This window comes from Centropristis striata, chromosome 17 (genome assembly GCF_030273125.1).
Source record: "Centropristis striata isolate RG_2023a ecotype Rhode Island chromosome 17, C.striata_1.0, whole genome shotgun sequence".
In the NCBI taxonomy this organism is placed as follows: Eukaryota; Metazoa; Chordata; class Actinopteri; order Perciformes; family Serranidae; genus Centropristis; species Centropristis striata.
Window position 1 is genome coordinate 26,784,502 of NC_081533.1, and position 24,075 is coordinate 26,808,576.

Here is a 24,075-nt window from a genome sequence, read left to right on the forward strand (position 1 = left end):
AAAGCAACCAAAGTTACCAAGTAACCAAAACAAAGCTTAAAAGTGTGATATTTCTGTTAAAATTATCTTTATTCTATATCTGGAATAACTAGATCATGTTGACAACATTAAACTCTTCTTCTCAGTGACACTGTGAAGCCATGATTGATTCTGCTGAGACAAACCGTCTTGTAATGAATATTCCCTGGAAATCTGTTTACACAGAGCTGAGAGGAGAGGACAGGAAATGTTGTAAAAAGGCAAATAGTTCAATATGTATAGCATGTGGAGACCCAACCATCCCCCCCCCCCCCCCCCCCCCAAACCCCAATATCTATGACACTGAAAAGTAAATATAAATTACATTTCATTCCAATTTAAAACAAATAATTTATCCATGAAGTTCATTTTATGTCATTGAAGCTGTGCTATTCTTCACAAAAGATATTTGTTCCCAGTTCTAGACATTTTTTTGGTGGTTCTATAGAGATGCTTATATATTGCATAGAAATACAAGGCCACAGTAAGTAAAATGAAAAAAGAGCAAAGAACGACCTGAAATGGCTTTTAATTAAAAAGATGAATGTGTTATGCTTGGACTTACTTTGTTATTATTTTATTATCATTTTGGCCACTCTACAGCAATTCATTTCACTTCCCCTGCCATTAAAACATGCAGCGCTGCACTTTTTGCCATCCTGATTGGCAGCAGCAGTCGATCCATGATGGAAAGTCATGTTCACATATTCAAAGCAGGCATGCCCATCTGCCTATTGATAACCTCAACATGTTAACCCTTCAACCTTGAGCTGCTGCAAGTCTACAGATAAGCTCTGGGACTTGATGTCTCTATCATCCCTAATGAGCCCTTGTGTAGCTATTCGATAGGAGGCCTGCATCTAGCTGGTTAATGTCCTCTATTGAGCTGGATGTCTAGCAGCCATCAAAGGATGGAGGGAGGGTGCAATGATGGGGAAGAGAGATACGGAGATGTTCCTAGAGCTCTCTTTACAGTTTTTCCTCACCTCCACCATTGTAATCCAAAACCATCGAGGTGTGAGCCTCTTCGCCGTCTCTATATATCCTACACCATACCAAGCAAGCTTTCAAGATCAAAGCTTGTGTCCATGTTGGGTAAAACCAATCATCTCCAACCACTGGAGGGCACCCAACCTGTTTTCCTTTTCACATCTTATCGGGGGGGAAAACTGCTGTGAGGATTGATTTGTTAACTGCAGGGATTTGTGATATACAGAAGGTTTGCCATGCAGTATAGATCCAGAAATGTTGACTTTGTTGCCGTCTGTACTCCCAGCTCCTGACCAATAATAGAACATGTGAAAAAATTCAGTCGGGGGTCGCCTTTGCGAGCGTGGAGGCCCGGCTTTGTCGGGGCCAACGATTTGGGTGACTGGGTTCAAGGTCTTTGCTGTCAAACAGCATCAACTATTTAGCACGCTGGGCACCATGGATTACTTTGTGGCTTTGATATAGAAAGCACTGCAAAGAACAGTAATAGGCATATGAAAGCACAAGGTAGATACAGACATCACACAGCGATATCATTTGATCTTGTGAAAGTCAACGGGAAGCAATGAAATGGAAAAAATATTTCATTAACCTGAAATCAGACGTATTTCAAGGCTTCACGTTTTTCCTGAACGTTTTTTAGCTGCCGCGTCTGGACAGCGGCGCCGTCTTCTGTGTGCAGAGCGTGTAACCAAGGCTGACACGTTGAGGAGGCAGCAGTCACCCTGTCCATTAACTCTGAAATCCTGATTCCAGTCTGCCACACTGCAACAGAGCCTCTGCACTTTTGCTGCACTCACAGCGCGCACGCACATACGTCTGCAGCACACACACACAATCCGTCTCAATGTACAAATTCACCCAAAACATGCCCTAAAAGGATATTTTCTGCTTCTGTTTTTTGAAAAGTTGTACTTTTTTTTCCCAGCGATAAGTGAAACTGTATACAGAGAGCTAGGGTGGAAATATTTTTTCCTCTGAGGGAAAATCAGTGGAAAGTGTTTATTTCAAGGGTTTCTCCCTCAGATAACAGATGACACAAGAAGGAGCAAACATCAGAAAGGGGGATTATGACCAAACTGCCTCCCAGAGGGAGCCAATGATAAAGACTAGAGCCTATTTTTAAGTCTAAGCTGGGAGCTGGTGTTGGGGGGGAGGGGGATTAAAATGACAGGTATGAATATCAAGATTGGGTCATCGTGGTGAAAGGACACTCAGTGCTGAGAAGCTGAAACTGATATCTGTGCAGACAGGAATCTACCCAAAATATCTGGTGTTACATTCTTCCTTGGTTTACTCTTTGCTTATTGCAATTGTGTCTCCTGGAGAAATAAATGTGAACTGTCTCACTGACAAGTCTCTCGAGTGAACTTCTGAATTTTCGCAGAATTGCATGTAAACATGTTATTTCAAAGTTATCGGCCTGTGTTACTCAGGGCCGACAAAGTGCAAAGTCAGCCGGAAAACTTTTAATATACTAAAACATAATTACAAAATATTACACATAATGCCTCCAAAAGGCACTGTAACTTCTCTTCATAATGCAATCTGGTGTATTTACAGAGATGAATGCTTATAAAGAGGAGACCTGATTAAAATTGCATGTTGAGCTGCTCTGATGTTATAAAGCTGTAATTACATATTTTATTAGGAATTTTTTTTTTCCAGCTAATAAACATGAAAAAACAGACTTTAATAGATGTGTTGTTGCATTATAGATTGTGATACATAAGACAACGATGAATGCAAGACTCAATAATGGAACAATAAATAATAATTCATATTTTTTTAAATGTATTTTTGTCACGTAACAGTTAATTGTTGCACATGTAATATTGGATATGCTACAGGTATGACCTAAACATTATTTAGATCTTGATGCACAAATAATCACTAGTACACAGGTGTGTGTGCACGCGTTTTATTTTAATTTTCATTATTAATATTATAATTTTGCTTTATTTTTAAAGTAATTATTTTTTTCCATTTCATAGTTACTTCTTTTAAATTTAATTTGTGATTTTTTATATAGGTAGAGACCTTGTATAAGCCCTTCTGGGTTTCTTGCCGCTACCATGCACCTTCTTTTATTGTTATTTCTTTATCTTTTCTTTTTGTCTTATTATTGTTCAAAATAAAAAACTTTTATAGAGTACCAACAAAAGACTTAATGTAATGAGCCCAGCTCTGCTCTCAAATGCAGTTGTTTGATATGTTCTTTTATTTTTTTATGTTTGTTGTTGTTTAATTTTTCTCCTGTTTTCTTATATTCCTATTATATTGATTTGATTTATTTATTTTTAATCTTGCACTGTCAAGAATGCACTTAATTCCGTTGTACATGCGACAATGACAAAAAATATATTTGTATATAGATATTCTATTCTATTCTTTTCTAAATGCATGGTGGAATCCTTACCGTCCTTTCCTAAAATAGCATATTCATTTTGTGATAAATAATGTGTAGGCTCTCCTTTACACAGTTGGATAGCATTGTAAGACATGCGCCCAGGGCGTATTGACCTGCAGCTTAAAAAAAACATTGCCTTATATGGTAATAATTTATGATATGGAAACTGTCAATGTGAAGGTAGCATTTGGAGCCATGAAGGCTCAGAAAGTACCTTCAAGGCTTCCGAAAAAATTGAACAAAGAAGTCTGTCAGCCGGTCCTTTTTTGGTTCTCGCGTTAATAAAAGTTCTGCTGCCCAACTCAAGTCTGGAGTTCTGGTTTGATACAGGCTGTCTTTTTTGGCTTGGTGTGATTATGAATGAGTCTCTCTCTCTTGTGTCTGCCCTTGTATGTCATGTGTTGTTGGTGGAAACATAGCGTCCACTGGGAAAACGGAAAGAGCCTGAGCGTTGCCACTGTGTTATATTAGCCTGCTGAGTGTAGCCTCACACCTCACATCTGTTTCTGCTCTCCGATTTGGCAGAATCCAGCTCTCAGTTAGACACTATTGTCACACATGACTTCTCCTTGCCACAAAATGCTGTGCCCACTCTCCAGGCACCTGATCCACCCTGATTTTACTGCATTATCTGAGCAACTCCTTGAGGAACATATTATAATAACGCTTAAATCTCCAGTTAAAGCCTTAGCTCCATGTGTGAGAACACTTTTGTGCACAGGTTGCTGTTTTTGCACGCATAATGCATGAGCGCCTCTGCAAATATTTAGTAAATACAGCCCAGTGTCGCCTGGTGGCTTTGTCTACTTGTACACCAGCATCTCTGGCTGTGTTTGCAAACCATGTAGGACGCTATCAGCCGTAGACAAAAATTGCAGCTCAAGCCATGTATCTCTTGTGTGCAGGATAAGGCCAAGAGAATTCTCTCCCCAATCTGTTCCCTGCAGATTTCTCATTGTTGTTGTTGTGTTAATCTCAGTGATAACAGCGAGGACTCGACGCGCCCTATCTGGAGTTTAAATCGATAGGCACTTCCAGTTATCGAACATATACTCCGACAGAGCATCAAAAACGGCTTATGTCTTAAATAAGCTGTTATGCGGCGTCTGTCTTTCTGTTGATCTCTCTTTTTCTCACACACATACGCTCATATTAACTGCCGTTCCTCTTCACGTAGGCTTTGGATAAATTAGATGTGATTCAGCAGGCATTTTAAACACTGGGGCGTCTTATACCCTAGAGCTCTGCAATCTGGCTCCCCAGAAAGATGATGACTCTTTCTTTCTCTTTCCTCATGCTCCTCTACCTCTCTCCCCTTTTTTCCTCCTCAAACTTTCTCTCTTGCGCCGTGCTCCGTCCCCCCTCTTTCCCCTGTGCTATTGTTGGGCCCTCATTGCGTATCGAAATTGTATTTAAAATCCTTAAATCCTTGTCAAAATTTCTCCCTGTGTGCAGGAGATTACTGTGAGCCAGTATTATTCTGGAATAGCTTTAGCAGACACTCTCCCTCCCCACCAACCTTTGAGCATGTACCCTGATTATTACCTTCACAATGGCACGTAGACAGGAACCGTTTTCAGGTCCCGCTCAACCTGTAAATCACTTTTTGAACTTGTTGCAAAGCAAAGAGTAATCACTTAAAGAAAAAGGAATGTTTCAGTGCTAGTGCAAGAAACAGTAAACAGCTATTGTGGCTTGGGAGTTTTGTTTGTTACAATGCAACAAAAACATATCTTTTCCATATTGTTTTGACTCAGCGAGAGCCGCTCAGCGCTCTGGGGCCAGTTGTCCGTGGCTTGGGGTTACAGAGGGAGGGGGGGGGCGCCCTCATAGACATCATAGATGAGGGAGGTTGGGTTGGAGATGAGCCCATCTGGCCCAGACAGCTGGGTCCACAGCTGGAGGGACAGACAGTGACAGCTGACTCACCACACAGCGCTAGGCCGCAGAGAAGGATGGATGGATGGCTAGAGGGGGAGGAAGGAAGCAATGGAGAGAAGATGAGTAGAGGTGAGAGAGAGAATGATACGAAAAGCTTGCCAGCCTACCAGCAACGCTCTTATTTTGCATTCGTGCAACGGTTAAATTGAGGCGGAAATAGAGGAGAGATCTTGGCAGTTTTCCAGGAGACGTGGGTAAATTTTGTTTGTTTGCACAGATTTTGCACAGATTTTGCTCCTAATTTTTTACTTTTGCACATTACTTAGCAATGGTATCCTTTATAGGTTGGCTGCTGAGGTTAGCCCTACACACGGGTGTGTATGTGACTGAGTGAGTGATCATACTTGGTTCTGGGTGGGGTTGCTCAAGGCTGCGCTATTGTTCATCTAGGGCAGGGGTGGGCAATCTGCGGCTCCAGTGCCACATGTGACTCTTCAGGCACAAAAGCCGGCACAAAGCAATCTTTGATGTTTTATTGATTTTATTGTTATGGTTATGGTATTGACATCAACCTGCCAAAGGGACAAAAGATGGAAATTAGCTGTTGGCTATAATCTTGCATATTTACATGTATATGTTCATTAATATGTATTGTCCCTGTTTTAAATAAATAAACTCAAACTCAAACTTTTACATTCTAGTAAATTAAAAGTTTACCATAGCTTACGGTCTGGTGCCTCATTCTCTAAATCTAGATTGGAGTTTCAATTCCAAATCGCCTGAAATATTTTTTCAGTGTCCAGCTTCTCATTTGCACTCGGGGTCTTGCTGAATGCGGAAAAAAATCATAGTAAAAATGCTTATTATGTTGGTAGGCTTATATAGACTTAATAGGCTGTTTCATTTTTATTCTAAGGCTCAAATAAGGTTTTTGCGCCTCCATTCTGACATTTTTGTTAGTAAAGGTTGCTGACCCCTGCTCTAGGGTTTATTACATCATAAATTAGTGTATTATTACTTGTTTGTATGGGGACAAAAGCATACTATCTACTAGTGTACAAAATATTAACATTTTAACTTGACACTACATTAACGACTGGTCAATGCGATATTGTGGGCAAAGAGTTACAACACACGTGGTCAGCCATAAAGGTTGTGACCTCGTCTTGTTTAATGATTTGTGTACAATATTGTATGTATCATGTTCATATAAAATTTGCACATAATTCTTCACTTTCATGCACCGATGCACTTAGCAGAAAATATATTGTGCTGGTATGCTAACTCAAGCATTTGCCGACACTTTTCACACGCTCTCACGCCGCACGTCCATTTTCTCAAGCAGTGGAAAACGAGTTTATAACTGACGTTGTGACAGCGTATGGACAGATGAGACGGAGTAGAACAGCAGTGCACCATCCGGTGAAATTGTTTGTAAGTTATATATTTGACAGCCATTCACTCTGGAGCCAGTGGGGTCTTCATTCAGTAGCAGCTGATGTTGGCAGCAGGAGGACGGCTAGCTCAACACCAAAAGGCTTCCTTAATACCTTCTTACTTTTAATTCCCTTGCCAGTATAAGTATGTGCTAAAGTAAATGCAAAATTGATCTTATTTTTATGACTAATGTTTAGTTCATTTACTTTGTATAAATATTTCAATAATTAAGGGCATATTTTTAAATAACTTAGACCTTAAAAAGCCTCCCAGTAACTCAAATTTAATACCAAATTGTGTCACGACACAGGACACTCAGACACACCTTGATATATGAGATTTTTTTCCTGTTTTATAATATTACTTTCATTGAAGATTCATGACCTATTTTCCCCATTCACTTCAATTAAAATGTGCCCAAGCAACTCCTATTTGTTATTAAAATGTATCACTACACGGGAAACTCAGGACACACCTCTTAACATGCGATTTTAGTGTTTTTTTTAATAAATAAAAATAAAAGTAATATTTCAATAGTTGTAGTCAATAGGGGTTTCTCTGTACATTATGGTATTTTTAGACATGCTGGTGGAAGCGCTGAGAAAGAAGGACAAATGCGCTAAATATAGCAATTAAAAAGAGTCTCCATGTATCTCCATATTAACCCCAAGCATCTGAATAAGACTCCTCTATTCGAAAGCACAAAAGACTAATTCATTATCACAAATAAAGTACTTCGAGAGCATGAATTACACTGCAATTTAAAGAACCCAGGGCTCTTTCGAGAACCCTACATGATTACTCAGTTAAAAAGTGGCCAAGAAGCTTGTTTGGAGCATCGACCGTAGCCTTACCCCGGGGTGAACCGAGCTTCATCTGTTCCTGTGTTGTCAAGACAGTAAGTTATTTTGACTGTGTGTGTAAAAAAAAGCTGATGACAGCACCCCGAGGGGCATGCCATACCTGTGCTGTTTAAATATTCAACATCCCAACCGGCTGATAGATATCAGATCTTTGTAATTACCAAACACCCAATTAACTAGGACAGGGAGACCTAACATAAGATTGGCAGACAATGTCATTCTGTGTATGATTGTTAATGGATTCTCCGAGAAAATGGCTTTTATGGTGATAGGGAAGAGATGAAGGGGGGGAAAGAGAGGAGTAAGTGATTTATATTTCTTCCTCATCTCCTTGCTGTCTCCCTCTCTCTCTCCTTGAGGATATATCATTTCACAAGATTAAGATGTGTGCAACCTGCTCCTTCAGCCAAGCGAAACAGGAGACACCCCCCTCTTGCTAGTTATCTTTCCTCTCCTCTACCTAGCTGAGCTTTCTTGTGCCCACGACGCGTACATTTCCCTTTAATCCCTCCCCTCTAATTACCAAACACACTCTCTCTGCTTCTTCCCTGTTTGTCTTTCATCCTCGTCACTTCTTTTTCATCAAACCCCTCTCCTTAAATTCTTCCTGCATCCCAGCCAGTGTGTTAAACCTCTCTTTCATTATCCCTCTCAGTTCCTGTAACCCTGCTATCATTATACATCATAAAGATGCATTCGTTTAACAAGATATTCATAGTTTTCAAAGCTGGTGAAGCCACAATGCTATTAGTGGATTCTTTTGTCCATAACACTGTACTCTAATGCACCCATCGGCTCTGTATAGATGGCTTAATATTTTTGCTTTCATTCACCATTGTGCTCTATTTTGTGGCTTACTTTGAAGCCATTGTTGAGTAAATGCATGCATCTGATTACCGGCAGGATAATTGATGTTGGGTTGGTGGAAAACCAATAGATTTTAATTACCAAACCTCTCTGAGAGCAGCATATTAAAGTAAGTAAATAAATAAATAGAATGAATCACATTACAAGCCACAATCAGGCTGCCTCCATCTTCCTGTCTTTGTCTGCCCTTTACAGTACAATAACCACACTGTTGTATTCATACAATATAAATGTGTTGTTTTCAAGAACGTGTGTCCTCCACAGAAAAGACAATCTAACGATGGTAGGCCAGTAGATCCCTATATGCCAATTCAAATGGATACAAGAGCTTTTCTTCTCCGTTTAATGGTAATCCTGTGTTTCATTACATTCTACGTTCACTTTGTGCACTTACGAGGAAGACGTTAACACCAGAAGCTATACAGTTATGTTAGTTATGTAAAAATGTGGTGCACTAAAGTTAAGTCACATTAATTCAAATCACATAATTTATTTTCACTTTCACTTGGGACAGGAACCTCCTCTCCACCTCCTATCCCACCTGCACTAAGAGGAACTTTTCTTGCTTTATATTCCATTTCCTTGCTTTCCCCTTTCACAACGTCACTTCCACCTTGGGAGGTATCAGTGGGCTGATAACAACCTGTCTTTGCCTGCCTTAAACAGTACAATAACCACAATGTAGGGTATTCATACAACATAATGTTTTATTTTCGAGAATGTATGTTCTCCACAGAAAGGCGTCTATTATCGCTTATGAACCCATACCTGTGGGGGAGTAGGGGTCTGCTCCACCTGCTGGTAGGCCAGCCAATTCAAATAGATACAATAGATTTTCTTGTCCGTTCAATGGCCATTCTGTGTTTCATTATATTTTACTTTCACTGGTTGGTTTTAGGCACCAAAAAAGGGCCACCAATTTGTTCGATTTATGCAGCGAAAGTTCCTATGTTACGAGGAAGACGTTAACACCAGAAATGATATAGTAACTTTAGTTTTGTTAAAATGTGGCGCGCTAAAGTCACGTTAAATCAAATCACATCATTTACTTTCACTTGGGACAGGAACCTCTTCTCCACCTCCTGTCCCACCCACCCAAAGAGTGACTTTTCATGCTTTATACTCCATTTCCTTTGGGCTGATAACAACCTACTGTTCTACCAGCAGGTGGAGCAAACCTCTATTCCCTCAATTCCCCCTATTCCAAAAATCCCTCAAAGTTGTGGTGGGTAGTTGTGTCAAGATGTCTGACTTTGACCACAATGACTACTCTTTGCACCATGACCATAACTAGGTATTGTTCTCACTTTCAGAATTGCTCATATTAATCATTTTTGTAATTACGTGAGTCATTTCGGAAGGCAATGATGTCTTCCTAATGATAGCAGTGCCAGATCAGAAAATGCTCAAATAGGTCATATTGGAAAGTCATCAGGAACAACCTGTTGTGTAGTTTAGGTTGGAGCAGTTCTCCATTTATTTGAGAATGAGTTACATGATGTTCATCTTTTTAGTATGCTATCAAAAAACTCCCAGCAATAAATGAGATGTTTTATCAGGTACGGTATCATCTCCCAGAAGTAGACGGCCCTTTTCCCTGGATATTGGCTGTCTCTATTTGCATTCAAACACTTAAACAACTGTAGATATCTGCTGTCAGATGAAGTTCTTTCTTTTAAGAAACCATCCATCAGAAAATTGTAAATTGATGACTCATGTTTGTAGTTCCACAGATGGCTTTGAAGTCATTTTGAATAGCCTGCCTGGTCGATGGCAGTTGACAACCGGTTGACAACGCTAATGCCAAACCACTTTAACTGTCTCTGTTTGGATTCCAGACAAACAAGGTTATTTCCCTGTTTGCAGTATCCAGCAGTGCACTTATATAAGTGTCCAACATTGGGGCTCAGTCTAGAGGAAGTTTCCCCAACAGTGCACTTACATAAGCGGCTAACATCGGGGGCTCAGTACGGGAGAAAGCTACTGAATAGCACAAACAGGAGACGGGAGTTAAAAATTGATGACTTGCTTTTTGTGTTTCGCCTTCCCCCACTGTGCGAGCATTCAGAGATTCAGCTTGTCCTAGTTTCCTGACCTCACCCAGCGGAAAAAATCCAAGCCTTTCCTCCACTTTTTTTTTGGTGGGGGGGTCATATGTTTTCCTGCCAGCACTCTTTAAATAGATATATATACATTAACATACATATATTCTTGAAAAAGAATCCCCTATTACCTTGTTTTTGAATGTTTTTGAGAATTGGGGGTTGTTGGCAGTGGATGTTTAGGGGGAGATAGCAGGTCAACAATAAATGCCAAGATTAATTTGAGATGCAGCTCAGCACTGTGTGTCAAGTTGTTCTGGTCAAAAATATCTAATAAACTTGACATAATCAATTAATTAGTCAATTAATTAAACCTCTTATGGTGTACGAGGGTTCAGAACATTAATATTTTTCCTTTTGAAGTTAATTCCCATGCCAAACTTTGTCCCATTAATTGCAATTGTTGGGTTGATACCATTTGTTACACACATTTGGTGCTGAATTATGGATTTTTTTTCCCACATTGAGAATGGATAAAAATTCTCAAAAAACCCTCCAGAATATTAGATCAGTACTCCAAGAGATTTGGAACAACATAGAAGAATACATGCTGTGATTTGGGTTCGAAAACAAGATTTCTGTATTTTCAGCGATTGGATAACAAGCATTTCTGTTCTCTAAACTGCTAAGAAACCCCCTTATTCTCAATATACTTAGCTAAACATCCTCTGAATGCTCTATGTCTCTAGCTTATGGTTGGTTTGAGTTTCATGAGGCTGTGATTATCCTTGAGGTCACAGCAGCTCATTTTATACACTGAGGTCAAGACTCAATAAATGCCCTTACTGCAATGAACTGGCTACTACTGATGACTAACATTATCCCACATGAAGAAGCCTGTTTAGGGTCCCCACTGTCCACAAATATTCAAATACAGTAGGCAAGGCAAGTTTATTTGTATAGCACAATTCAACACAAGGTAATTCAAAGTGCTTTACATACACATTAAAAACAGCAAGACACAATTGAAAACAGTAAAAACAGTCAATTAAAACAGGGAAATAGAAATAAAAATAGAAATAGGATAAAATAAGATACAGCAGGATAAAAAAGAGATAAAATAATAAAAAGCACAAGTCAAACATTGTGTAGTTAAAAAGTAAGGGCAGTAGAGTAGAGCAGATAAGTGTTAAAGTTAAGAGTATGCTTCAGTAAACAATAGTGTTTTTAGTCCTGATTTAAAGGAAATAGCACATTTTAATGCATGTGAAAAAACGTATAAAGTAGCCATATATGTAAAGAGGAGACTTGTGGGAACAAAGAGAGCCTATTTTTATTCTCAGACCATGACATCAGAGGTCACATGACTGCTTTGAAAATCACCATGCCAAATTAAAAAAAACGACTAAATTTGCAGCGTTATTTCGACAACTTCCGGACATGATATCCTGACATGATTGTGCCTATGGATTCCTTAGATCTTCTAGTTTCATATGATACCATTCATATCTCCATTATAGCCCATCGGTGTGGTTTCGGGATCATGTCAGGAAGCCAGGAGGCACTTCCTCCATCTATGACCTCACTTCCCGTGAGGGATTGTAGTTTGTAGTTTCTTTAAGGGAATATTTAGTAGCTAAGCTTTTCACCTTGGGACACGTGTGTTGCATCAGACAGCCGTAGCACTGACATGACATTTATGTGTGTGTAGTGCAATTAGCATGTATGCATGTGTGTCTGGAGTGATTGTTCACCTGTGTGTATTTGTGTGCTTTGTATTCCTTGTTTTTCCTGTGCCGGAGGGGGAGTGGAGCAGCAGGTGTTGGCAGTCCTCTGTGCCTTTCATCATAATGAGTTCCCAGTCCACACACTGTCCTCTAAAGGAAACAGCTACAGTGTTACAGTCAGTCTCAGGATGAAGCAGCAAATTTTACTGTAACATTAAAAAAATAAATGTAGTTATAGGTATAATTTGGTTATTCTTTTTACGTTTCCTTAATTTTTCAGTTTTTTTAGTCATATGCTTTCCTGTCATTTTTTTCTTCTAAGGATAAAAGTGCCTCCGTGACTGCGTTTTAAACACACTTTGCCTTCCGATCAAATCGATCAACCTACATAAGACTACAAGGTTGAGACGTGTGTGAAATTGTTGAAATTGGAAAAATAGCGATTGAAATGCAGTCTTTTGGTGGTCAGCAATTAAATGTGGATGAGAAGCAGAAAAAAAAGAAGGATTAAATGCACCAAGATACCACATGCTGGGTTTGGACACGGTAGAAGAAACCTGTTTATAATATAATGAATAAATGAGAAAAAATACCTTTGCAGACCATTACTTTTAGACCTGTGCGCTGTAGAACTGTGTGGAATAAAAGAAACTCATGCCCCGCATCTCTCCATTACTCCCCCTCTTATTAATATGTGACATTTCAGACATACAACCTTTATTATAAGGTTTGGTTCACACGACCATTAACTTGTCTGGCCAGAAAGGTGCAATTAGTCTGAAATGTGGGAGGTTTATAATAATGCATGTTAGAACTTGTTAAGAGAGCTGTTGATTTACTTTCTTTTCAGCCATAATTTATTGAGTTGTTTGTTGAATTGCGTTATATTAAATAAAGCTGCTGTTGCTTTTTCTACCATCTGTCCACAAAGAACAATTAACCCTCTGCTGCATTAATTAATTACTTCATACTGAATCCGTTTTTATGACCTAAAATGGCTTAAACGACCCCAGACGAGCCCCCAAATTAGGTTACAACCTCCAGAAAGGGTCTTCATAAACAGGGGCTGAAATGGATGAAACTATAAGTAAAAGGCAAATACAGATTATAACCAATAGGGGGGAGCATATAACATCTTTAATATATTTTTCAAAAATCTAATATTATTAAAAATGATTTTACATAATTCTTTTAAAAATAATATTGTTAAAAGTATATAAAAATAATAAAATATTTACATGTTACAAAAATAAATAATAAAATGTAAACAAATATTTTATAATGGTGTAGTTGGTTAAATATTAAAAATAATATTAAATAATTATTTTTAAAATAATAATATTGTTAAAAGTATTAGAAAAAATCATAAAATATGCATATGTTGAAAAAAAAGAATAAAATGTAAACAAATATTAGAAAAGGAAGTAGTTATTAAATAAATGAAATTGTTAATTGAAATGACAATTGTTGCCACATAGAAATCCCATTCAGCAGAGGGTTAACAAGTTTAAAGGCTTATTAAACAGTAAACAGTGTGTTTGATCTTGCTCCAGCCCCAAAGGAGGATTTGCTGAACATCTTAGCACCCAAAAGCAAAAAAAAGTTAAAGAATGGGGACATAGTTTTGGATTTGGACACTGTATTATTGGATGTAGTACAGAGGGACAGAGGGGGGCTTTATTTGAGATTTTGTAATCCTTCCTCTTAAGTTCAGCAGTTCAGTCTTGGTGCAAGATCAGGTGACGCTTGGAGTCACATCTCTCTCACCCTGACAGCAGCAAACACAGCATCTCTTGTCTCCCCTGGGATGTCCCCACCTGGCAGAGATGTGTGTGTGTGTGTGTGTGTGTCTGTGTGCGTGTTGAGTAAATGAGTTATGGTCCGGACTCTTTTCTCTCCATCAGTGCAGAATACCTGCACTGGCTTTTCCCGTTTTGGCCATTTTTCTTGCTTCTTGTCTCCAGCACTGAGCTCCTGTCCCAGCTGAGATCTCTATCGGCCATGATTTATCTGATACACAATCTCCCTCTATTTCTCTCTTTCTACCCCTTTCCCTTCTGTCTCTCTATTTCTCCCTTTCTCATACTTCCCTTTCCTCCTGCAGTCGACATTACTCTGCTGCCCTCCTCGTTATTTTGCATCCCTCCCACTCCTCCTTCTTCTTCGACCCGTGTTTTCTTCACCTGGCACTCTTGCTCCAAACACCCCCGACCCTCTATTTGACACAGGGAGATAATAAAAGACATGCAGAGGTGGGGGGGGGGAATGAGGTCCGAGCTTGAAAGGTGCGCTTAGTGGTGAGTGCAGGGGAGCCAAAAGACAAAGGGAAGGGGATTAAAAGATTAGAAGACAGAAGCAAAACACTGTGCCTCTGTAGATGATAGGGAAATATTCCTCATTAAATGTATCACTTAGTAAATAATTCAATAGAAGCTCCTGTATTTAGCGTGCATACACACATTCACCTTCACAAGTGTGTCATTGCTTTACATACTCCAGAGGATGTGCTTTCTGGCGGCATATTAGAACAAAATATGTGCAAACAACAAAACCCAACATGTGTGTGTGCTTCTCATCATTCATGTGTGTGCGCGCTCTCCTCCTTCAATTCTCTCCACTCATTCCCCTCCCACTCTCTCTCTCTCTCTCTCTCTCTCTCCTCTCGCTGTTCCAACCAGACACACAAACACTCTCTCTCTCTCCGTCTCTGCTCTGCCCTATGTATCATAGTCACCGTCTGTGCATTCACAGGATCCGAGTGTGTCCACCTTTCCCTTTCGGCTCTATTTCTGCCCCTGACTCTTGGTTTTTTTGTCGCCCTGCCCAGTACAGAGCCATGCGCGCGTGCCTTTGGGGGGGGTGGCTGACTTGATCGGAGGAAAAAGGAGAAGGGAGAACTGTGCGGGCAGGAAGGATGCGCTCGTTGCTGCAGCTTCTGATTCAATTAGCATGAATTTCACAGCAGAGGCAGCAGCGGCAGTAGCGGCAGCAGCATCGTCAGACTCTCTCAGCAAGCCAGCAGCAGCACCCCGTGTCGGAGCCCCATCGAGAGGACCAGCGGCTGCTTCTCATTTGTCTCCCGCCCCGGCAAGCTGTGTTTGAAGGCAAACACAAACCTATTCTCAAAGGGTGAAGAGCAATCACAAGTAGGACGGAGCTTCAAGTCTGAGGATTGGAGGATTGTTGAACTGGACGTTAACCACTCTTGCGCTGGTTCAGAGCTTTGGTTATGGTCTAATCCTGTTATGGTGTCTTCTTGGTGCCGTTCTTCATTCCATGACCCATATTGATTTATTTTGTCAGAAAAAGGAGAGGGAATTCAGCACCGCCGCACTTGGAAATAGCCAAACGTTTTGTCCTCCCTCTCGCCATCCCTTTTTTCTCCCCAGTCCTGCATTCTATTTATTCATCCATCCCTTGTTTTCCCGCTCTCGGCTGCAGGCTGAACGAGTTTCGGAGCTCCTTCAGGGATTCGAAGCCCCGAAACAGGATTTTGGCTGCTCCTTCATCTCAGCACCCTTGATTCTGCCCCTCTTTCTTCGCCTCTCCCTTTTGCACCCTGGCTGATTTTTCTATCACACCGCTCTTCGTTTAAGTTGTCTCCGAAAAGCTCAGAAGGGATGTCGGGAGTCTTTTTCCTCGCGATGGAGGATTGGCTTATGGGAGGAGAAACCCTCTGAAGATCTCCCCAAGGCGAAGGAAGCCCTGTCGAACAATTAACTCAAAGAGCTGTACACAAGATATTTTTCAAGGAGCTAAAATGGAGTCTTGTGTTTGCTAAATCGGTGCTGCTAAGCTGTGATTATTTGTTATAGGGTGCTAAGGAAGTTGTCTGTTGGACAAAAGAGGTTAAGTTTTCCACTAAAGGTTTAATTGTTTTAGGAGAGGAGTGGGAGTTGTTTTTGTTCTCAAGGATCCAGTCAGAAGCTTTTGGATATCATCATTAGACTGTTGGAGCATTTTTGGGGTCTTTCTTTTCAGGAAGGATTTTGTAATTTTTTTTTTCTTTCCAATCATTTTTGGGATTTTCAAACAAGGATCTTTTTCTTTCTTTCTTGGCTTATTTTTTTTGTAACCTGTATTTTCTTTTCCTCCCCGGGCTGGAAAGCAGGGGATCGATCATGGGCCCCGGATTCATTTGAGATGTTCACTTCCTGTTTGTTTCGTATGAGGGGGAGGGGCCTTCTGTTCCCTTCAGGCCCCGCCCCCATGGAGCAGGAGGTGGAAGTGGAGGTGGACGGTGGGTTGCTACTGGTACCCAGGCCAGCGGTGGCGTCACCGGCTGTGTGGGCCAGTCCGGCCTTCCTGTTCAGGCTGGTTCTCTCTCTGGCCCTGCTGGTGTTCCCCTGCCCAGCCGTGGCAGCCCGAGTTTCCTCCTCCCTCAGTACCACCCACCATGTCCACCACTTCCACAACAAGCATGGTACTGTGCCCATTGCCATCAACCGGATGCCCTTTCTTACACGTGGGGGCCATGGTAAGATCATCACTTTCTCTTGAATGATTGTGCTGAGCTACATGTGAAAGTGAATTGAAAGTAAGAGGAATGACATGGACTCAAGGGGTTGGTGGGAGTTAATTCTCTTCAAGGGGTTGATTTGTGGTGGCAATGATCTCTAATTTAAGTACATAAGCCCAGGCAATTGGTTCATCCATCTATTGATCTCTGTCATCTCTGGAAAGACCGAGATGGGGCCAGACCTTGGCGACCGACCTCCCCGCCTCAGCTCTCCATAGGCCAGTATCTTGAATCATGTCCCGAAAATTGGCAGATGATGTTTCCAGGGGCTGTTCCCTTCTGGGATTTTTGCTGCACATCTCCAGCCATCTGGGTTCTGCTACTTGCCTTTCAAGCTCAGCAGCCATCTTGGGTCTACTGATGTATTGAACTGTGGCCAATTTAAATTCATGTAATCACCACCCGTAGTAATTGTTGACGCATGATGGCAGCCACGAAAAAAGAATGGCCTTGGCTGGTTGTTGAGATGCTAAATCTCATGCTTGTGTGTCATGGTACATTGTGTACTCGGGAAAAATCCATTGATAATTGCCTGCGCACTACTTATTTTGTCCTACTTTCTACAGTATATGTCTTTGGCTCCGTGCTCTGTGGTGCATCAGTTGCTGCGCTGTTCTTAGCCTAAGCTGTCAGGGACAAGGCAGAGTTTCACTCTGATGATTCCTTTGATGTTCCCCAATCCGAGCTTTTTCCACTGCAATTTCTCTTCTCTCTTTTTCTCTCTTTATTTCCTGTGCTCCTTTTCACCACCCTGCACATACATTACTTTGACAGGAGACGTTAATAGCATTTATTGATTCCTCAGTATGTTCATGCTCATGTTGTTCCATTTGCATCCACTTAGTGTTCCTCCAACAAGCACTACTTCTGTCTATCTGTCCGTCCGTCTGTCTGTCTCTGGACCTCCTTCCCCTCTCGCTTCTCTTCTCTCCTCTCTTCACTCACTACACCTGTAATCTGTATCAATCAATCCGGTGTCAGATGGGCAGAGGAGCCTCACACAGCCCTTTGCGGTCGATTGGCTGTGGTAAGCCTCTATAGACATCATCAGCGCACAACCTCGTCCCCGGTGTTCAGTACTGCATTGGATTTATGGCTTTCCATATTCTCCTCCCAGCCCACAGCTGCATGCGCACAAGTCCTCACAGTCAAAGTGTGACTGAGCACACAAATGAGGGCTAACCTATGTCATAAAGGATACATGAAGGAATGTCTTGTCAATGAGAAATCAATGACCTAAGCATTTTTATGGTGCCCATTGGGGGTTTAAAGGTTCACAACAGCCTTTAATTGTCTTTTCATTCAGAGGTCAAACTTAAGTTGTTGGTTTTCTTTGAGTATGTTGTGCCTTCCAGTGACAGCTGATATTTATGTTGTCATCATATTGAACTAGATCTCCAGATTGAGAAATAATCCAATTAAATGTCCTGCCAGGAAATGATTACTTCTTATTATACTAACAGAATGTCAATTAGCAATGGCAAAGCTCCAGTCTAAACATAGACTTTGTCCACCACCTGAAGAAGAAGTCTTTAATTGTGTTCTGAAACACAACACAGGCCTTCTCATTCAATGCTTTTTTTTAAATTATGTTTTCTACATTGTAAATTAATATTAAAGGCGTCAAAACCATCTGTATCTACACATCTGGAATCACGTAGTAAACAAAAAAAGCTTTAAACAAACGAGAATGTTTTATATTTTAGATTCTTCAAAGTAGCACCTTTTGCTTTGATGTTCTCAAACATATTAAGATGGCACTAATTAACTCTTAACGAGGCGCACCTGTTAACTGAAAACCATTCCAGGTGACCACTAAAGTTGTCATCAAAGCAAAAGAGCATATTCTGGTTAGTTTAATACTTTTTTAAACTACATAGTTCCATATGTGTTCTTTCATAGTTTTGCTGTCTTCAGTATTAATCTATATTGTTAAAAATAATAAAAATAGGTACAAATTATGAATGAGAAGTGTGTCCAAACTTTTGACTTGTACTGTATAACTCTACATAAAATGCACATAAATTAAAAAACGAGCGATAAATGTTTACATTTTCTTATTGATTTTTTCATGAGGAGATAAGTGGGCGGTGACTTAGCTTTTGAATGCAGCTAAAAGAACTACCTACTGATGTTTATGTGTGCTGCTATATAAGTATCATTAATTTAAGGTGGAGCATCTGTGGTGTAAGTGCAGTCTAAATCAACTCAAATCAGCTTGTCCACACAGTGGTCCATCATCAGATCCATCCCTGTTTTTCAGTAATTGAATCCCTTTCAAACATAAATTGTTATGTGACAGTATTCCATGGTAGAGTAGACCTATGATGCTGTTACATAAAGTACAATCCTAGTGGCACATGTTAGTTCATCAGAAAGAAACACTGAGTAACATCACAAAGGCAGTTTTTATCTTCTCAAATGGCAGCTCAAATTGCGGCCCTCTTCTCTTTTTGCGATTTCTTTTTTATTTTCCTGCCTTCTCTTCCGTCTAGCTTGGATAATTGGATTGCACCTCTCACATCTTGAGTTGCTAAGCTATTTAAATTGACATAATTAACATAAAAATGTTCCCTGGCTTTCTCTGTGGATTTATGGCTGTCAGAAGATATTGGCCTGCGAGAGGAATGGTATGTTTGCCCTGTGAAAAGGAAAAGGCTACATTTCCATGACAAACTTAGAGCTCAAGCTCGGGGCCTGTGACGACACCCCCACGCTCTCCGGGCCCACCTGTCAGTCTTCTGTGTTTGGGCTCAAATTTGACAGTCATGCATAAAGAAGTACATGTTGGGTGGAAAAGCAGCTAAGATGGAGAAGTTATTTTATTGGCTGGTTGGCTGTATTTTTTTTTCCTCTGGCAGTATGCTGTAGCAGTTACTAATGTACGCCTACACGGCAAACACTGCTGTTTCTCATTGGGTTTGTGTTGTTTTTAGTAGCACACTTCCAGCATTTTCATTATCTACTATAAGACAGCACACGCACATTAAAACGCTGCTCTTGTGTGGGGAGTCAATTTCAATCGCCATCATAAATACTTCCATTACAGCCTGGCATATCAAGTCCTTGTCTCAAATACCAGCTCTCCATGTATTGTCAACCAAGTGGCACAGCTTATTACCAACACTAATACCCCACTCAGTGATAAGAGCCCACTTGTGTCAGAGCCTTTTTCGGTAGACAGTTTCTCAACTGGGTGTCATTGTCACAACACTGTAGTAGAGCCTTTACTACCCCAGACACACACACACACACACACACACACAAATTATCACCACCTTGGTCTGGCCTCACACCAGCTCCAGAGAGCCCTCCACCTGCCTGTGCACGGTATGCTAAGCAAGCCGTACTGTCTGCTAGGATAGAAGGCACCTAGCATCCATTAAGCTGTCACTTTGGCCCTGAACCCACCGCTGGGTTTCAGCATATCAGGTCTATGAGATTCAAGGCTCAGGCGTTATCTGCTGCTCTTATCCCACAATGTCATTATTATGCTACATCTGTCTGGATGAGCTCCTGCAGGGCCATGCTGCACTTACTTGCTGGCACGGACCTACCAATATATATACATTTTCACATGCAGTATAGCAGATATAAGGATTTATTATTTCAAATTAAAATTAATTGGATTAACATGCCTCACAGCAACAGGGTCACCGGCTCGACTCCAGCTTGCGGCTCTTCTGTCTGGAGTTTTTCATGCTTTCGCTGTGTCAGCATGGTTTCTCTCAGGGTACTCTGGCTTCCTCCCACAGTCCGAAAACATGCAGCTTAGGTTTAATTTGTGACTCTAAATTGCCCGTAGGAGTGAATGAGAGAGTGAATGGTTGTCTGTCTCTATGTGTCAGCCCTGTGATAGTCTGGCGACCTGTCCAGGGTGTAAACCGCTTCTTGCCCAATGTCAGTTGGGATCAGCCCCAGCCGAATGAATCATTTTTTTTTTCTTCAAGATATATTTATTGAGAAAAAAGTGGCACATCATAATGATTGATATACCTCATAGCAGTTTTTCTTTTATTTTCTTCTCCTTTGTTTCCCTCTCTCCACCCAAATAACTACATATAAGTAACATTGAAATAATAATTTAAATGAAAATACTAAAATAAAAAAAAATAAAAAATGTAAAAAATAAATTTAATTACATTAAATAAATAAATAAAAACAAAAAACACCCAGACATGCACCCTGGCTCAATCAAAGTTGACATTCACATAAATGAAACGCCAAGCAAACACAAAAGAAAAAGAAAGAAAGTAGACACCTAGCCTGGCAGGAACAGCAAGTCCTTAAAGTAAAATATAAATGGTTGCCACTTGTGGAAAAACTTATCAGTAGATCCTACCAGATAGAAGTTTAAGGAAAGACTGTCTTTCAGCCTGAATGGATGGATTTACATGTTGCATACATGCCACATATAAAAATGAAATCGGACCAGCTTGTGTGTAGGTGTAGCCACATTGTCACAAGGTGAATTTGTCGTCTTCAAAGTGATCGGTAACCCAGCATTTTGCCACTGATTAAAGACCTCCATTGTTACCGTCACTGGCGGTGATGGATGAAGAGCTGCCCGACTCACCGGGCTCTTTCTGTCAGTCGGTGACGGCAACCGATTGCAGCCTTCTGTATGTAAAGCGGTTCATTACTGTCTATTCAGATGCAGCAAAGTCTCACCCACATTGCTCTGATTACAGCTAATTGGAGGGTCTTGACCGCTGAATTGTGGCATATCACTTGGCTGTCTGCCGCACAAACCTGCTGCACACACACACACACACTTACTCACACACATGCATGCTTCAGGTAGCGTCACATTGGCTTCTTACTTGGAGAATTCCAATTGGAATGTGTTGCAGAAGATGGCTCTCTCTTATGAGTCCCTACCTCTCTGTGCTCCATAGATGTGTCGCATTTGAAGTACTTCTTCTGTTCCTTATAAGATATTTACAGTGCATGCATGGATACACTAGCAATGCAATTAGAGGGAGATTGCAGTGAGGTGTGAACTGCCTACATCACTCCAAATATAACCCAATAAGCTTTGCCCAGGGCATGTTTATACGTGTGATCATCACTCTTTCGCACCAGTGGCACGGCCGTGGTTTTTGTTGTTGTGTCTGGCTCTGTTCGTTGATCATCTATCAACACATCTGTGCTTGCAAACACGATGCACACTTTTCATGACCCTGGATTGGAGACAGAGAAAGGAAATGTTTGCCATGCGAGGTAATCCATACCTGAACACCCCACTGCATAGGGCTAAAGGGATTAAAAAGCTAATTTTGATTCAGGCTGTCTTTGATGTTTTAGATGGAGAGCTTCCAAGAGATTTGACTGCTGGGTGGATCACTCTGTCCTTGGCAGTGGGCGGAGTTTATCCACTGGGGGTTTCCAGGAGTGGGCCTGGTGTGTACATACATGTGTGAATGCATGTGCCTCTAATGCACACTGAACAGTATACAATTCTTTCAAGGTTGAAATACCACAAGGCCTCACTTTCAAGAATAATCACCTCTCATTCACCTCTTGCCCTGTCCGTCATAATTGGTCAACTAGGAAACCGAGGGCAGACTCAACCCGTGGTGTGTTCGTGTGAATTGCCAGGAAATAGAAATGTTGACCTTCATCGCCTCAGACATCCAAATGATTTTAGATTCAGACAAGAACATAATTACAGTTACACCTGGGCCTTCCTTCAGCTTTTTTTCCCTGTGTGTTTGTGTTTCTGTGTGTTTCACATTTTTTTCTCCTTTTATATTTTATATTCAAACTTGCAACCTGCCAGTCAAAGGAAAATATCCATTGTTATCTCTGCAGAAAGGCTTTGTTTACAGCACGGCTGCTATTGTGAAAAAAAGGGGAAAAAAGCAATAATATTGCTTTGCTGAGGTAAAACAGGTTAGGTTTTTGTTGTGTTTGTCATGTTGAAAATATGACTTGCAGCAACAAAATGAGCATTGAAAAGTGAAAATAGAGGGAAAAAACGGAGGGCTACTTTAAATAAATGTATTCATCAATATGATGTGTAATACAAAAGATTGCAACAGTACTTGTCCACGTTCCATTATAGTGTGAAATAACCTGTAAGTAAAGGGTCCTGTGTACTCTGTGTTGATGTTAATAAGAGGGTTGCCATGGTGGGCTCCTCCTCTCTTGCTGGTAATCATGGCAACCCACCATAGCAGTGCAGTGCCCTTTAAGTAATTGGAGTTATCATATATTCACACACTTTTGACCTTCCTGTATGAATTAAATTCATTCCATTGTCATCCCTAGCATGGATTTCTTCACCTTTTAACCTGGGCATTTAATTGCCATGCTGATTCATTTCCAGTGTCAGTGTTGCTGCTTGTGAACCGCTCTATATTAATTTCCATTGTCAGGGTTTCGCATTAATTACCTAGAGTCTGGCGGCGAGTCTCGTGTGCCACGCTAACGTCACATTTCAAGCCACTGAATGTATTTTTACACAATTCATAATATAAAGTTATTTTTGCGTTGTGTTGCGGTTTCTCAGCAGAGTGTCTGTCACCCGTCAGTCAGTCAAAACCCTGACCCGCACGTCTCCATCCTCCTCAGACATGCGTGCGCATTCACACACTTACACGCGCAATTAATTAACTGAGCTGCCCTCCCCACTTCTCCGCTTTAAAACCTGACAGAGAAACGTGCCTACCTGTCTGCATCAGTCCTGACCCCACATGATCGCTCTGTTTGCATGTGCACATGCCGAACTAAATACTATCAACCGGTACAAGCCGATCAGAGGTCCAAACACTCTTCTGCATTATATCGTTTGTAAGCCGCGAGCTAACCTTAGCTAACAGTTAAAATTGTTGTAATCACACTAAACTGTGACTTACTGTTTTGAATAACTTCCTGTCGCTAAACGCATGCAGCTTTCAAAATAAGAGCACAGTGTGTTAACAGAATCCACCACAGAATTTACAAGAAGACTGTCAAAATAAGAGGCCTTCAGTAAAATATACAAGAACCCTTATTCTCCTTTGAAATAATTCTAAAAGTATGCAATCATTAAGATCAGTGTATATGATGGAATAGTGACATTAGAATGTGTGAGAGGCCACCAAATTTGGGATTTTATGGAGAAAAAAATTCTGGGTGGGGCATGTCCCAGGACCCCCCTAGCCAGCTATGTTTCCAAAACTGGCTGGCTATGTAGCTCCATGTCCTAGTGGAAAACAGGTTGACAGCAATTAGTAGGATAACAAAGATTCTATAATACAGTGTCTCCTGACTGTGAAAAATGTTATGTGAGGTGTGAGGTTTGATCTCATTTAGCACGAGATTGATGCATTTTACT

General features: G+C 40.8%; 1 protein-coding gene across 2 annotated transcripts in view; it reads left to right on the forward strand.

The window, feature by feature from the left end:
- The window catches only part of nrxn2b (neurexin 2b), a 948,314-nt gene that overhangs the window by 645,956 nt on the left and 278,283 nt on the right, over positions 1-24,075 (forward strand). The window contains exon 1 of one of the 2 annotated variants that reach the window (XM_059355184.1): positions 14,977-16,712. The exons of the other annotated variant lie outside the window; for it this stretch is intronic. Coding sequence (XP_059211167.1) covers positions 16,379-16,712 — 334 coding nt within the window. The 5' untranslated portion in view covers positions 14,977-16,378. Of the gene's footprint in view, positions 1-14,976; positions 16,713-24,075 lie in introns of those variants that run through there. 2 annotated transcript variants of the gene reach the window in all.